General features: G+C 36.2%; 1 protein-coding gene and 1 long non-coding RNA gene across 3 annotated transcripts in view; one reads left to right on the forward strand and one right to left on the reverse strand.

Moving 5' to 3' along the window:
* The window catches only part of APPL1 (adaptor protein, phosphotyrosine interacting with PH domain and leucine zipper 1), a 34,439-nt gene that overhangs the window by 6,938 nt on the left and 10,025 nt on the right, over positions 1–17,476 (reverse strand). For both annotated transcript variants that reach the window (XM_059078038.2, XM_059078037.2), the window contains exons 6-18: positions 15,963–16,004; positions 15,341–15,399; positions 12,443–12,589; positions 11,246–11,328; positions 10,350–10,508; positions 9,469–9,657; positions 7,518–7,560; positions 6,269–6,325; positions 3,507–3,598; positions 2,920–3,102; positions 1,107–1,159; positions 138–312; positions 1–37 (exon numbers count right to left, since the gene is read on the reverse strand). In XM_059078038.2, coding sequence (XP_058934021.1) covers positions 1–37; positions 138–312; positions 1,107–1,159; positions 2,920–3,102; positions 3,507–3,598; positions 6,269–6,325; positions 7,518–7,560; positions 9,469–9,657; positions 10,350–10,508; positions 11,246–11,328; positions 12,443–12,589; positions 15,341–15,399; positions 15,963–16,004 — 1,319 coding nt within the window. The remainder of the gene's footprint in view (positions 38–137; positions 313–1,106; positions 1,160–2,919; positions 3,103–3,506; positions 3,599–6,268; positions 6,326–7,517; positions 7,561–9,468; positions 9,658–10,349; positions 10,509–11,245; positions 11,329–12,442; positions 12,590–15,340; positions 15,400–15,962; positions 16,005–17,476) is intronic.
* Positions 111–13,786, forward strand: LOC136794980 (uncharacterized). Its single transcript, XR_010842527.1, has 3 exons — positions 111–327; positions 12,104–12,215; positions 13,117–13,786. It is a non-coding gene; the product is annotated as an uncharacterized lncRNA (long non-coding RNA).

Consider the following 17,476-nt stretch of genomic DNA (forward strand, 5'->3'; position numbering starts at 1 on the left):
CATGAGCCTTGTAACTTGTGTCTGTGGATCAATTAACCTATAATAATAATTAAAAATTTGGGAGACAAATTTTAATTAGGCTAAAATTATGTAAACATTTTTTCCTACAGTTTTTTGAGGGACAGGTTACTACTTACTTTAAACAATCACAAGAGACTAATAAATGTGATTCTGTCATACGAAAGATGTTATGGATGGCCCGGGCAGCTAAGATTTGGCGCATTGTTTCATAAACAACATCTGGATTGTCATCTGATTTCACCTCCATAGAACCAAGGAATCGGACAATAAACAACTGATGAAGAATAGAATCTACAACAAAACAAGGTACATTATGTATTTTTAAATCCCAAATTTTTTTTCCTAAGGAATAAAATACACTGCTTTCTTTAGGTTTTCCAATGAAAAATTCAACATAGCAGAAGCATTTAGAAATAACTCGTAACTACAGTGTTCATCTTATAGAAGAATTAAGATCTCAAACTCAAATAGCAAAAGGTTAATCTACAACAAAACAAGGTACATTATGTGTTTTTAAATCCCAAATTTCTTTTCCTAAGGAATAAAATACACTGCTTTCTTTAGGTTTTCCAATGAAAAATTCAACATAGCAGAAGCATTTAGAAATAACTCCTAACTACAATGTTCATCTTCTAGAAGAATTAAGATCCCAAACTCAAATAGCAAAAGGTTATGCTTTGGCAATTGGTACTTCTGAGTTAAAAAGTATCCCTTTTACTATGTGTACAGCTTTTCTGTAAGTTTGAAATTATATCAAAGTAAATAGCTATGGGAAAAAGAAAAAAAAAGTTATGCTCCAAAACCAGAAGAAAACAGCTGTTAGGAAAAGGTCAAATGATATCTTATGGAATGAGAATTTGACTATGAGGGCAAAAGTTTCATAATCTATAATTTTGTGTGAATAATGAAATCTTAAGTTTGATTAAGTTCTGTTGCTTTAAATGTACTATGAGTGAAAAGAGAAAACTGTGAAGTATAGATACCATTAAAACAGCATACAGCAAAACAAATGTAAACATCAAATTCTTCACACAGTTTACTGCTCTCAGAATTTCTAAAATATAAGAATACTACACTTGTTTTACCTTCAGTTTCAGATTTTGTACCTCCTCCAGATTCTCCAAATGGATTTGTACGCCTGAAAAGTATTTTAAAAAATTATGATCCAGAGGTCAGTTATCATGAGCCACGTGGAAGGAATCTCAATCATTGAACCCAGAGTTAAAAACTAAAAGTCACAAAACCTTGTACATACATTTTTAAAAAGCTCCAAAATACCCCTTCCTGTTAAGGAACACTACTGATGACCAACTCACTTGTGATGAAGGCCTCTGCCCTCACACTAAGTTAACAGGCTGAACTCAAAGTTGCTATATTTTAGAAGATGTGGACAGATTGCATGTTTAGCCATAGACACACAAAAATCAACATTATAATAAAACATGTTGCAAAAGTTCTTGAATTTAAATAAAATAGGACAGAGGAATGGCTAATTTAGCTTCAACTTTATAGATACATGAGAAAAATGCCAGGAATTTCCCTGGATTGTAAAAATCCTTTTTTTAGGTCCTCTAAGTACACGTCGCAAGTTAACTATGATAATTTGAACATTTTCTAGTCTTAAACCTGTTTTTCCCAAGGCATACATAACAGAATGCAAGAAGAAAAGCTAACTAGAGATGGAAGCTCCCTCCCTCCTTAGTGTGCATGGCTCATGACACACCCACAATGAAGGAAGAAAAGTACAATCCAAAGTAGGTTTTACAGACAAACAGAGAGCTAAGTGGTTCTAAAATAACACTGGCTTTAAGATAACATGAAATTGATCTCCCTAATACATGTCTGACCTATCATATCAAATGCTAAGTATATTTCTGTGATCAAGAGTAAATTATCTTTTCTTGGTCACGGCCATGTATATCCAAATTACTACATTATCAATTTATTAGGTGCCCCACCTACTTAATAAATGATTTGCCTTAAGCCACGTTTCCTTCATCCATAGCCAAAGAAAAATTTTAACTGCTTTGACAAGGATTTCTCATTATATAAACAAAAGATAATTCATTAATAATTCATAGCATGACAATGTTTTAGTTCCTTCCTGGAGATTTCTTAGCCTGACACAAGATTATTATTTTTTTTTAGTTGAGGCATGCGGGTTTCTTAGTTGCATCATGCAGACTTCTCAGTTGTGGCATGCATGCGGGATCTAGTTGCCCAACCAGCGATTGAAGCTGGGCCCCTTGCATTGGAAGCACAGAGTCCTACCCACTGGACCACCAGGGAAGTCCCCTAGATAACATTTTCTAATAAACCTGTAGCACATGTATTACTCTCAAGAATTTTAAAAATACTGTCATGACATAAAAATAGGACCGTCAACTTTCTTCTGTAATTTTAAGAGTAAATACCTTAGAAGTAGATCTGATAAACAATTCAGAATTGAGTATTTTTGGTTCTCTTTTTTTGTTTGTTTTCTTTGTGGTATGCGGACCCCTCACTGTTGTGGCCTCTCCCGTTGCGGAGCACAGGCTCCAGACGCGCAAGCTCAGTGGCCATGGCTCACGGGCCTAGCCGCTCCGTGGCATGTGGGATCCTCCCAGACCGGGGCACAAACCCGTGTCCCCTGCATCGGCAGGCAGACTCTCAACCACTGCGCCACCAGGGAAGCCCCCAGAATTGAGTATTTCTAAAACTAAATTATCTTAACTCATTTAACTGAGGCAAAAAACAGAGAAAAGCCTGCATGATTCTTCTCCAACTATCAAAATTCTGTTAGGTAATTAAACAAAGAAAGTAAAACATAGCTGATGCACAAGATATATGAGGGAAGGCTCTCAACTGTAGAAATTGGCTCATAAGCCTTACAGCCCTACAGACCTGCCTATCACCCACCTGCCTCCCTGGCCAGAGGCTTTTGCCTGGCCAGGCTGATCTTCACACACAGGAGAAATGATGTCAAACTGTATTGGGGTGTCTGGGGCAACGAGAGAATCTAGAGAGAGGGCAGCCAAATTTGTGGACTCAGATCCTATGGATCCTGACCTGCTGGTTCGAGCTGTCAGTGGCCGAGATTGTCTAAGCACAGAAGAAAACAAGAAGGCATTGCATTTAGTTTTCTCTTTTGGAAATTAAACACTTAAACTATGAGAAAAGAAAATACAATTTTATAAGTCAATGAGAACAAATTTTAATAAACACAATCCCAAATCACAGATACTTTGTCAAAAGACTTTATCAAAAGACTTCTTTCTTTCCAGTTACTAAATTCAGAAACATAAATCACTTTAACCTAGAGATAAACACAAGGGAAATTTGGAATCATCATTTATTTAGCACTCTTGCTAGTAAATTTACCAATTTGAAATACATTTTCTAGAACTATTTCGTACTAATGTAACTAGCACTGCTAAAATCAAAGTGTTTGCTAACACTTTCAATAGCCCATATAGTTCTTTAAATAGCTCAGTCTGGTAACTCACCCTGCTGGCCGCAGGCTCTCGTGCCTCTGCTGGAAAGATGGGGAAGGAGTAACAGCTTCCAAAGCTGACTGATTTACTCGTGCAGCAATTTCCTATTATTTTTTTTAAAAAAGGACTAATTAGTAAAGCAAGAAAACCAAAAGTTTAAATATAACTCTCTGAACTGTCAGAATGTCCTTGAGTTACACGTAAAATGTAAATTGAAGTTACTAAAGTAGTTCCACATTCTCTTGTCTTAGTATTAAGACACACAATTAACTTCACAACATTATAACTTAAGTTTCCTCTTACTTCCTGTAAATCTAGGGGGAAAATCTGATTTTTTTCTACTAATATACATAATAGGAAATATTTTTTCTTTAAATTATAACTATCGGGCTTCCCTGGTGGCGCAGTGGTTGCGAGTCCGCCTGCCGATGCAGGGGACACAGGTTCATGCCCCGGTTTGGGAAGATCCCACATGCCATGGAGCGGCTGGGCCCGTGAGCCATGGCCGCTGAGCCTGAGTGTCCGGAGCCTGTGCTCCGCAACGGGAGAAGCCACAACAGTGAGGGGCCCGTGTACCGCAAAAAAAAAAAAAAAAAAAAAAAAAATTATAACTATCAAATTTTTTTTAGATTAAGGTTTGTATTGCTAGCACCTAGTACAGTGCCTAGCATATGGGCACTCAAATTTGCTAAATAAAGAAATTTAAAAGGAGTAGGAAATAGTCACAAAATATTAAAGTACTTTATAACTATAATGCTGAAGTTTTCATGATTTTCCAGAATGTATTTATGCTCAGAAATATCTGTGTATTTATTAATAAAGTTATCATGGATATTTTCAGGCCAAATTTGAAAAAAAGCTTTCCATAAGAAATATTTTTAAACTTATTAAAATATTAAACTTATTAAATAATTTAAAACTTATTTAAAACATGAGCTAAATAAAATAGCATGTACATTAGAAAAAATAATCACAAAACATTTTTGCACTTCTGCGTCTTAGCAAAAGTATGAAGACAATACCACAAATTGATCAAAATTTCTTCTCTCATTAATATAAATAAAATAGTTCTGGATAATCTGAAAAATATTAAAACTCTGACTTCTGATAATTGGCAGGAAAGTACAATAAGCCTGACTTATTCAAATCCAAACACTACATTCCCTTTGTATTCCCTAGGTATTAACACGTCATCTAATTTGCATTTTAATTTTTTGTTGTTTCCAAGTGACATAACAGAAAGAAAAAGCAAGATTGGCAGGAGATCAAGTTACTAAAAGCAGAAGACTTCTCTACAGTTAGCACTGATATTCTTAGATTAAACTCATTAGATCATTATAAAACTAACAGAAATAACTAATATTTTTCAGGTCATGAGATTTTGCTTCTTTAGTTCAAAACTTTTTTCCTAGGCATCCAAATCATATGTGTCTTGGATGGCACCTCAAAACCATTATGGTAAAAACAGAACTCTTCTTTTCCAAATTGTTTTTCCCTTCATTTGGGCTTAAAACCTGGAAGTCATCTTTGTCTCCTTCATATTGGTCAGTTTCTTCATCCTTTACATCGATCAGTTACTAACTAGTCCACCTAATTTCTTTTTACGTGTTTCTATGATTCATTCTTCTCTCTTCCCTCAGGTTACCACCATGTTCAGACCCTCAATTCGTGCCTAAACTATAATGGCCTCCTACATGTCCCCCAACAGTCCTATCTAATTAACCACTACACCAACAACAGTTTAAGACTTAGAAGGGTAGGGCTTCCTAGAGAAATTAGCCCTGATCTGCCTCAACTGAAACCGTAACCCCCACCCCCAGCCTCCCATCAGCCCCAAACAGCCCTGGGAGGCAGCCGGGTTCACAGCCTAGCTGGGCCTACCAAGACTGGCAGAGGTCAGATGGTTCCTCTCTTAAACCAAGTCTCTTCCCAACTACACTGCAGTTAGGACTCACTGGTCCTTCCAGAGTTCTCTGCACCCCGGGTTCTGCCTGCATGTTTGGACTGCATCTACAACTCTGTCTACACTGCTGAGTTCATCTGATTTGATACCCACTACTTAAAGCATAACTGGCAAAACCTGACAGTTCAGGCTGCCTCACCCCAGACCTACAGAAAGGTAATATGCATTTTAACAAGGTCCCCAGGTGATCTGTATGCACATTTCAGTTTTCTATTACTCTCCAACAAGACCTTTCAATTCTAATTATACAACTAATTTCACAAACACAACATTTCTGCATTTGTGCTTTTGTTTTTATTCTCTTATCTAGTGTCTTCTCTTTTCCTCAAAATTTGGACAAATCCTACCTAGCTCAGGATTCTGCCATCTCCACAGAGTTTTCTCGAAAACTAAAATCCATACTGATCTTAATATTCTGAAATCTTAAGCTTTCAGTCATCACCATACACTTTCAATTTATATGAAATGTTACTTAAAGTTTTAGTTTTCTCTTCCCACATACATAAGCTCCTGGAGGGCAGAGGCCACGGCCTATTTTTCTTCTATATCCCCTTTCTCCATGGTGCTCAACACGGTGCTAAACACAAGGTTGATGTCTACTTACATTTGTTGGTTGACTGATTTCAGTATGTTCTGAAATAATTTACTGTTCTAGGAAGACCAGATACTCATTCTATTCATGATATATGAAAGTTGCCCATTCAAGGGCCAATTAAAAGATTACAGAACTTGAGAAAATACAATAAAAGCCATATAAACCACAGAATTATTCAATTTTGCCAGATCTGGATACATAAAATAAAAATATTACCTCTGGGTTTTCACTTAAATATATCTGTTTAGATATATTATTTATTGTACAGATCCACTGCAAGAGGAAAAAATAGAAAAATATGATTAATATTTTTTTCTACAATGCTTCCCTTCTAAAAGAGAGTATTTAATATTTAACTGACATAGAAGTTTCACTAGAAGAAATAACATATAATCTTTCTTATGAGATAAATACCTTCCTATATACAAAAACACATATATGTACAACATATGAAGGTATAACAGAACACTGAAGAGATTTGTTATTTTTAAATCCCAAATTTATTTCATACAAGGAAATTAAAAATATAGCTATCATGTTAAACTGTAATTTAATAGTCTATATTTATCTTTTTATATCACACCCCCCTCTAATCCCCACCAAATAAGACAGTCTGGACTCAGATATCATGATTAATACCAATGTAAAAAAAGTTAAGAGCTAAATATATTCCTTGTGAATGTATTTTACATACTTCCCCCCTTTCAGGTTTATAAATAACACAGAAAACACTCTCTGCCCCACATCCTCTGCTTCACTCTCAAGTATTCCAGTGCCTGAGGAGCCTCACAAAGCTAACCTAATATTCTGTTTGGTAAACCCTGCAAAGAACAGACATATGTCTGTATTCCTCAGAGACCAGAAGGTTTTAATACCTACTCTTTTCCATAAGAAGTAAATAAAAGTTGATCTCTACATAATTTCTAACCTTGTCTTTTACCAACACAATTATATAACAACTTACCTTCCATATTTGGTGAACAACAAGTAAAAATGGAGCCAAAAACAAGACTCATGAGGAAGAACAAACACTCCCAAATTTTTGTTTTTCTGTCTTTCATTTCCCCAAGGTTTTAAGCTTTAGTTGCTTCCTGCCATGCTACATCTGCCACTATATTCTTAATGCAGCAAATACTGTCTCAGAGTTGGTAAGAGAAGGGAATAGATTAAACTCGCCTCATGATACTAACAGCCTGCCAGAAAGCAGCAGTCACAAGGTCATTTCTGAATTTGAGCTTTTAAAAAGACAGCAAGAGATGATCTCTAAGGTCTCTCCTTATAGGTCCAGTTGTAAAACTCCACGTGAAACTTAAGAATGTTGCTTGAGGACAATAGACTTTTATGAAAAAAAGATTTGTAATTAACTAGGATTTTCCAAATTTCTATAATGAACACATCAATATGTTTTGTCATCAGAAAAATATCTTAAGATGATGCTGAAGAAATTAAGTAGATAAAATTTTACCTCTTCATGGTCTTTTTTACTTTCTGCTTGCAAAATTGAAGACCTGAAAAAAAAGAGAAAAAGTTTGACAGTCAACTTTTTTCTAAAGTACTTTTAACATGAGTGAGACATTTTTATCTTTAAAGATACACATCAATATGAAACAAACAAACAGAAAACACATAACCAACCAGTATCTTAAGGAAAGGAGACTATCAGAGGTATCAGGACTCAGATTTTAACAACTCTTGACTTTGTCTATCTATGCCAAGATGTACCAAAAAAGAAATGTGCTGGTTTTCAGAAGGAATCCTATAACAAAGGTACATTGACACTAAGACAATGCATTTCAACTTTCTGACACTTACCATATATATTTCAAACATAAATCAGTGTCCTAATAGAAAATACTAATTTTACTTCATTATTTATTATTTTTCCTTGAATATGGTTAAGTAAAACTTTTCAACATATTAATCACTAACATAGGGATATGTAGCTTTTCTATAGATGTTAATATTGTAAGAGTTAGAAAAAAAGTTTTTTCACTAATTTTGAATCACACCAGGAATGTGAAATGGGAAATCATGTTAAGCATTAGCAAAAAACTGGAAATACAAAAATGTAAATACAACCAGTAATGTTAACAGTTTGGTAATTTTGACAAATGAACAAAGGGACTCCCAACACCCAGTGTGATAAATGACACACAGTAATTGACATTCATTGTATGATGAAATAAACATTCAGTATTTCCTCAACTATTTTAAAAATGTACTTAGAATAAAAAATAAAAACTGTAAGGCAATGACCAAAAAGTTAATTATTGCTTCTGGTTAATGAGATTATAGATTTTTTTCATACATCTTTTTGTATTTTTCTGTGCTTCTCAAAAATTTGTTTTAAAAGCTGCTCTATGGGATTCTTGTTTAATGCAAAGGTAATAGAAGTTTAAAAAATGGCATGTAGGGCTTCCCTGGTGGCGCAGTGGTTGAGAATCCGCCTGCGGATGCAGGAGACACGGGTTCGTGCCCTGGTCCGGGAAGATCCCACATGCCGCGGAGCAACTAAGCCCGTGAGCCATGGCCGCGGAGCCTGTGCGTCCAGAGCCTGTGCTCCGCAACGGGAGAGGCCACAACAGTGCGAGGCCCGCATACCGCAAAAAAACAAAAACAAAAACAAAAAAATGGCATGTAAACATTAATGGCCTAAATAATTAATTTGATCAGAAATATTTGATTAACATTTTAAAATATTATTATTAGCACCTACTACATGCTAGGCACATTACATAAGTTAGAGTTCTATTCTACATAACAATTCACAAAATAGAAATGAAGGACACCCCCCCCCCTCCATTTTACATGTAGAAAATTGAAGCTCAGAGAGGTCAGGTAACTTGTCTAACACTGCAAAGTAGGTAGTGGATCCAGAAATTTGAACTTTCTGACCCCAAGGTTGGAACTCTTCTTTTTTTTTTTGGTATGCGGGCCTCTCACTGTTGTGGCCTCTCCCATTGCGGAGCAGAGGCTCCGCGGCCATGGCTCACAGGCCCAGCCGCTCTGCGGCATGTGGGGTCTTCCAGGACCGGGGCACGAACCCATGTCCCCTGCATTGGCAGGCAGACTCTCAACCACTGCGCCACCAGGGAAGACCCAAGGTTGGAGGTCTTTCCACTAACTTGTGCTGCCTTCCCCATACCATGCTGGAGTTTCAGTGACAAGTCTCTTAACATGAAATCCCAGGTCTTTACCATATAAACTTGCTTTGACAACCTCAAAATATTAAGCCATCATTTATCTAAGTCAAAAAGGAAAATTCAACTAATTTCTACAAGATTAAAAAGAAAATTATCTTAATACATAATAATTCTAAAATATGTGTACAATGTCCAAGTGAAAAGGAATTATCCTACATTTCAGTAGTTTTAAAATATGACAAATTTTTTTTAATAGTAGGGAAAAATACTAACTTTTTGCCATCAAAAGAAGTGATCTGAAAACAGTATCGCCTGTCTTCACAGTCCACAGCCATTACTGAACAGTTGTCTATGTCCATGGCCAGGCCTCCTGCTACGTCCCCACGGGCCTGACTCATTAGGTTTCCACCCTGTGTGAAGTAAAACTGTCTGTCCCAGGTAGATGACACCAAGCCTGTTTTACTAAATGAAGAAAGTACATTCACTCTTTAATAACAACACATCAAAAATCTCATCATCAGCCAGAAACAAGATAAAGATAAAGCACATCACAAAGAACCACCGTGCAAAAAGGCACTAAGGTGCCTAGAAAATATAAAAATCAGGTTTTCAGTTTCTAAAGTAAATTCACGTAAACTGACCCACTTGTGTGATTGTGCATGTATATATTTCCAAAACAAGGCTGGAAATGATCAAATTACAGCTGTATGATGCTCCATAAAATACAGTCCAACTATTTCAAGGGAATAAATTCAAAACAAAAGAATTTATTTTACTGCTAGGTTAACTTGCTTTATCCTATCTTAAAGTAAAAACTAAAATTTGACTTGATGGTGTAATTACATATATTTTAAAGTATGACAATGATATTTAATAGCATTCACATGTTATGCTAGATTGATTTAAGCTCAAATTGGTTTCACTTTTAAAAAATAATTATAAATCATTTGATAAATATCTAAATAGAATTTTACTTTTGAAAATTATTCATGTACCTCATCTGTCAAAAAGTTGGCATAAATACTAACAGTGGTATTAGTAAAAAGATTCAACATTTAGTAAAATCGGAACAGTTTGGAGATATCATTTATTATATTCACTTCCTATTACCTTAATTGATACACAATATGTGAAAATAACAATAGTTTTCTTACTTCCTAGCATTAAGGTATCCAGCCTTTCGGGTTAAGTTTCGATTAACAGGAAATTTTGTGGGATCTGGGTCAGGCACATACAAGGGGTCACTGGCTACTTCCAAATCCTCTATTGTCTGCTGCATGGTCTCTACATCACTGTCCATTTCCCTGCGAACACTAACAGAGGGAACAGATTATTTACTACAAACTACAACAGACAAAGAACTCCTTACCCATCTTATTTATCTGTAAATTTGTTCTGTATATATTTTCCTAAAGAGAACAGCAGTGGCATGGGTGGTTAAAGTGGCGTGTTATAAAGCAGCTTTACGTTTTACTTGAAACTTAGATATTTGGGAACAATACCAAATTCCAAAACTAATGAAGCCACACTGAATGACTCATACTTTGGAGGAATTTTCAAACTGCTCTGTCCTGTGCGTTTAAAACAATAATCATTTTCATCTCCCTCCATATTGCAGATTAACCACATCTCTGCTCAGACTCTGAACCTGATTGGAACTACTTTCTCTGTCTCTTTAATCTCTCATGGCTTGTAAAGCAAGATTTATTTAGTACTCTCCCATCTATCCCCTACAATTCAGATACCTGTGAAGATAATTCACTTATGGATAATTACTATTATGTGTCTGCTGTATTCAGACATAAAACCTAGTCTACAATCAATAAAATACCATCAGAGTTGACACTGTTATGAAATTCAGAGTTCAAATTCTGTGGAAAAGATGGTGAGAAAACCGAGAAGCATCCACAAGCCACTCAAGAAACACTCTCACGGCAGGGAAAATAGCCCCTCAGAAATTAAGTGGTAAATATTTTTAGATTATGGTATTTAGCTGTTAACTTATCATTCTCATAACTTCATTTTCAATTTTAAGGAAGAAAATACTTACTTCTGTACACTTGTTCCAATATTAGTTAAGAATTCTTCCAGTTGGTCATTGAGATTTTCAGAACCCATCTTAAAGAAACTTATCTGGGGCAAGAGGGCGTGGGAATGGGAGGTTGAACAACAGAAACACATACACACAAAATACTTAGAGTGAATCATATAAACAATCACCAAGATACATAGTTAAGTAAAAAACAAAGGATTATTTCCATTTGTGTAAAAATAGGTTGTAGTTTACAATGATTTCTACTGGGCATAGAGCCACTGAAGAAACTACACTTAAATTTCACTGTGCATCATCTTATATATTAACACATGCATATAGTAACCAAGTTTTTAAAATTAGAAAATATATTTTAAAACATTTCAAGTAAGTCATATGGATAAACTATTTCATGTTTACTACAAAGATAAGTTTTATATCTGAGGAATAATAAGTACTCATATTCAAAGGAATATTCAAATTTCTTTAAACTCTTGCTTTTAGGGGACTGCTATTCCATCTTATGTTAGCCAAATTTAATTTTCTAGCCTCCTTCCTGATGTACAACTCTTGGAATACTTTGGAGTTCATCCATTAATCTTTTTTTTTTTTCGGTACATGGGCCTCTCACTGTTGTGGCCTCTCCCGTTGCGGAGCACAGGTTCCGGACGCGCAGGCTCAGTGGCCATGGCTCACGGGCCCAGCGGCTCCGCGAAATGTGGGATCCTCCCGGACCTGGGCACGATCCCGTGTCCCCTGCATCGGCAGGCGGACTCTCAACCACTGCGCCACCAGGGAAGCCCCCATCCATTAATATTAACTCAGGAAGTATGACAGGAACATGAGACAAGCTCAAACATGTCCATTCTCTTTCAGATCTATTATGAAGCAAGAGTGAGTGGAAGCTTGAGCAATAGGAGTAGCTTTGGAATTCATTTATCTTTCTGTTCCCTGTCCCCAGCTGTGATGGGCAAGGTCTAAATACAAGGTGAGTGGTTTCATTTACCCTAAAATATTTGAAATCTTCATTTGCTAGGAAAACCCTTATCCCTGACTTCCTTAAAATAGCACTCTGACATTTTTAAAAATGCTTTAAAATCACAGACACAAATGAGTATTTGACCTTAGTGTGTAATATCCTTACATTTAACATAAAAATCAAACAATATAAAGTTCTTAAGACAGTTATAATCCAAAACACAGTACAATATTCACCTGAGCTTGCATGTACCCAAGTAGAGGTTCTAACAATGCTATTTTCTTTTTGTATTGAAGAGTATTTAATGCACAAAAATAATGCATCATGGTCTGGTGTTGTTTTTTTCTGGAAGTGTAGACATCTTCTGTTACTTCATACTTCACCTTTGAGTGAAAGATTAAAAATACTATTATTTATTTAATTTTGAATTATCTTTAGTAGTGGCTGAGGGGAAGAGACTACCCAAGGAAAAAGGTGCATCACCAGCAATTGTACATAGCTTTATTTTCTGAAATAGAAATCCTGCAGAATATTGGCTAAGATAGTTTTCCTGTTTTACTACCAACCACTTTATTTTTTTAAATGCACATTAAAAGCAGCATTCCACACATAGCTATGAATGGTATAGTAAGTGAACTAAGCATGGCAGATAAGGTCTACAACATGGAGGAAAAGCAGAAAACAGTCTGGTATTAGCTTAGCCGTTAATCTTTGACCTTTTTTCAGTTCACAGCATACCACTTGCCTCCTAGTTCTCTGGTTCTCTCCCTAATGCTCCTCTTTTCTTGTACTTGTTTTCCTTCACCCACACTTAAACTATGTCCCTTGAGTTCTTGTATTCAGACAACGAATATTTATTGAGCACCTGTTACATGACATACACTGTCTCTTCTCTTCCTGCTTTCCACAGAATACCAAAGCAAGTACCGAGAATATTCTAATACACCAATGACTCCCGAAGTTTTATCTCCTGCCCCTCACTCTCCCAGTTGTCAGAGGAAGCAGTTCTCCATATGGCTCCTTTATGCGTGAATGTGCTGGAAATGCACAAAACTGAAGACAGTATCCTCCTCACAAAACCTGCTCCTCTACTTTGTTTCTTAGCTCTCTTAATTTTTCCTAGATCCATCCCATCAACTAAGAATTTGGGGACTCATTTTTTAATTCCTCCTCCTCCCATAAGTCTTGTCAATTCTACTTGTGAAGTATCTTCCAAAAGTATTCCCTCCTCTACACTTTCAATAACAACCTTAGCTGAGACTCTCCTAATATCTTTGCCAACTATTCCGATACCTTTTCATTGGATTCCCTCTAGTCTTGTCCTCTTCATATTTCCACTAATATTTTCATTCTGTTATCACAATTGCATGGTGTCACTCATTTACTTAAAATCCTTTGGTGGCTGCCCACTCCCGCTAACATACATTTCAGTCATTAACATAGTAACCTGGCCCCAAACTACCTTTCTTGTCGTTTGGCCATACCTCCCCCAAATACATCCTATGCTCCAGACACACTGAAATGATTATCTTTCCATTATCATAATTACTGCTAGAAATAATAATAAAATCTACAAGCCACGTACTCGGCATGCATTCTCCTTCCTCTTCACAACTATTGAGTTTTTGTGATACAGAAATTAAGTAACCAGTGTAACCAAACCAAACCAGCTTATTTGACCTCAGGAAAATAAGCGGCACAGCTGATATTAGTTCCCAACCAGTCTGATTCCAGAGCCAGTGCTCTTAACCTTTACACTCTCCAGACTCTCCCATGTGCTTCTGCAAAGGCCATTTTTCTTCCAGAAATGCCCTCTCCCCCAATCCCAAACCACTGACATCTGCTCAGCTTCAATGCAAATGACACCTCCTTAAAGTGTAACATATCCCAACTTACCAATCAAAGATACACTGTCCTCTCTCTGCTCTCCCAGCATTTTGTTAAGACTTCTTTACTGCACTTAACTCAGTGTTAATTCATGTGTTCTCTTCATCCTTGTATTCTGGCAGGTGCTCTAGTCACATGCCTTCATACAGGAAGCCTTTGATAGATGTGGATTATCCACTACTTGAGGGCAGAGGTGGAGCCTACTCACATTGTTCCCCCATAGTACCCAACATATAGTAGGTGCTCAATAAATTTTTCAAATAACTTGAATTAGTGGAAGAATGTTTTTAAAAATACCTGGAACAGCCAGAGGCAATGTAAAATAAAACAAAGTTCATACTTAGAGCCTTTAACTGCTTCTCTATGGCAAAGTAACAAAGTAATGTAGATCTAAAAACATATGTATTTTATAAATATTTGCACCATCAAGTAATCAGTGAAAGCAGATCTTTGTACTGAATTTGTGAGAGAAACATTCCTTTTTTGTGTCACAGTGGCTGTTGCACAGTAATCATACCCAACTGTGGATTCCCACAGTGGTCACTGTGTCCCTACCAGCAGCTGCAGCCAAGGCTGCAGACGCCAATTCCTGGGCACAGAGACCACCTCACTCACAAGCATCTAGCGGAGGCCTACTCTGATCAAGCCTTGGACTAAGCACTGACAGAGAAATGATCTTAAGGAGCATCTAGATGAACTTGTTAATACTCTGTTCTTTGTTCTTTACTCAAATGCATTTCTCCTCAAATGTAGTATAATATTTCTGAATTTCACTCCTTGAAGAAGCATAAAATATATATATATGTATATATATATATATATATTCCCTGTAAATGAGGAGGTCCTCAAAACAGAATTTCATTCAATTATGTATGTAACAATTCAACTTTTTAACCACTGTATATCAGAACACACTTTTGAATACATATATAAAACAAATGCAGTGTTATCAAAATACAAAGCAAAAGGAGGCAATGTTACACCTGGGCATCAATTACATTTTTGGAATAGTTACGTTTACTTATAAAACTCTATCAACAGAAGAATATTTTGTTTAAAAAGACAATTATTAATTGTCTGATAATTAACAGAAAGGCTTTGAAATAACTAGAAGGAAAGAATAAACTAAGGGCAATACAGCAAAGCATACAAAGCAACTGCTGGCTACCATTTTTAAACTGGAGAAACTAGACCACCTAATGAAACAGTTGTTAATTGTGATACTGAAGGAGTAATATGTATCACACCTTGTCATTTTCTCTTTTCTTTGACAATCTGCTATATCTGTTAATTGCAGCATCATGATCTGGAAAACAGAAATGACTATTAACAAAAATACAACAGTACTTTGCAAAACTTATAAGTGCTTTAATGGTTTTCACATGTGCATCTTTCAACAAATGTACTAAAGTAAAATAAGAATCCCCTACTATGTGATCCACTCCACCCAAATGTTCCCCACAGCCAAATTTCCCCCTAAAGTATGTTTCTGTTTATTAAATTGGTAAAAACATTTAATTCCAAGGAAACAGTAGTCCACTAAAAGTTTTTTAAAGTATTTTTTAGTACAGAAGTAGCAAATGCTCATTAAAGAAAATATGGAATAGACAGGAAAATAAGGAAGGGAAAATATACCACCTTCTTAGGTATTATGAAGATAAACAAACCACAAGATTTATTAACTTCCTTTCAAATATTTCTTCTAGCATAAATAGTGCAACTTAAATAACAAGGATTTAAATAATATTCACTTAAACCTTTAATTAGCTTCATTTTTTTCAATTATTACATAAAATCTGGCCATAGATTTGTGTTGATAAAGAAATGCATCATTACAAGAAATAAATGTACAAAGTATTCAGAGCTTACCATTACTAGCAATCTGAAACACTTCCTTTAATGTCAATATTTCTGGAAAAGTTCAAGAATAATTTCAGTTTAGCATATTTATGAACTATCTTAAATTTTGTTTAGAAAACAGTAACTACCATTTAAGCTACTATTAAAACTCCAAATATTTCGAAGTTCAACGTTCAAAGTGAAAAAGTTATTGTGTTTCAACTAGCCTAACATTTACTATCATTAACAACAGTTACACCACCAGAAATTGTACCTGCCACAAATTGTAATATGACCCCAAAACAAAATTTTAAAACCATTTCAGGGCTTCCCTGGGGGCTCAGTGGTTAAGAATGTGCCTGCCAATGCAGGGGACACAGGTTCAAGCCCTGGTCTGGGAAGATCCCACATGCCGCAGAGCAACTAAGCCCGTGGGCCACAACTACTGAGCCTGCGCTCTAGAGCCCGCGAGCCACAGCTACTGAGCCCATGCACCACAACTACTGAAGCCCGCGCACCTAGAGCCCGTGCTCTGTAACAAGAGAAGAGAAGCCTGCGCACCGCAACTAAGAGTAGCCCCCACTCACCGCAACTAGAGAAAGCCTGCGCACAGCAACGAAGACCCAATGCAGTCAAAAATAAATACATAAAATAAGTAAATTTTTAAAAACCAAAACACTGCAAATTCTAAGATATACAAATGTTCTGATTTAGTACCAGAATCCAACCTATTGATTTTTTGATACTGATTCTAATAAGTTCAAACGCTGAATGACAAAAAGAACATTTTATTGACAAGATTATGATATTCAGTCCCCTTAGATGGAGAAAAGAGGTCTTGTTTCTTGACCTTGGAAAAGATTATACTTGAAGATTACCAAGACAAATATTAATTCTATCTCTAAAATACATTTGTCTTTATTCCATGTATAATTCAAATACTTTATCATCCACTGATACATTAGTACAATATTTTTACTCTATCTACATACTTTGTAAATAAGTCTGTATGATTGTCTGAGATTGTAAATTGTAAGAAAGCAGAGCCAAGTCTATAAACGCTCTCATTTTATCATGTAATAATCCTAAATGGGAAAAAAAAGAAAGCCACCACAAGCTACTGAGACATGGGTTGTTAGATGGACCAGCCCCTACCTCCCACCACTCCAGCCCACCAACACGCCTCATCTCCTGCGCCACTGTCCCAGTTCAGGCCCTGGCCACACCTCACTGGACTCTCACAACTTCCTAGTCCATTCTCCTAGCATTAAATCCATCCTCCAAAAACAAAGGTATACTTCTTAAAGACCTCCATTGTCTTCTCTTTGCTTATAAACTCAAGTCCAACATCTTTAGCATGATCTAGTCCCAACTAATCTATTTCTATAGTTGTCTCCCGCCATCCCACAACATATCCAACACTGCAGCCACACTCAATTTCTCAAAACAACACATGCATTTCGACCCATAACTGTGCTTTCTGGTCCCTCCAGTAGAACAGTGACTCTCTTCTCCTGGCAAATTATTCTTCCTTGCTCAGTGCT

The sequence above is a fragment of the Kogia breviceps genome, chromosome 10 (assembly GCF_026419965.1).
Source record: "Kogia breviceps isolate mKogBre1 chromosome 10, mKogBre1 haplotype 1, whole genome shotgun sequence".
Lineage (NCBI taxonomy): Eukaryota > Metazoa > Chordata > Mammalia > Artiodactyla > Physeteridae > Kogia > Kogia breviceps.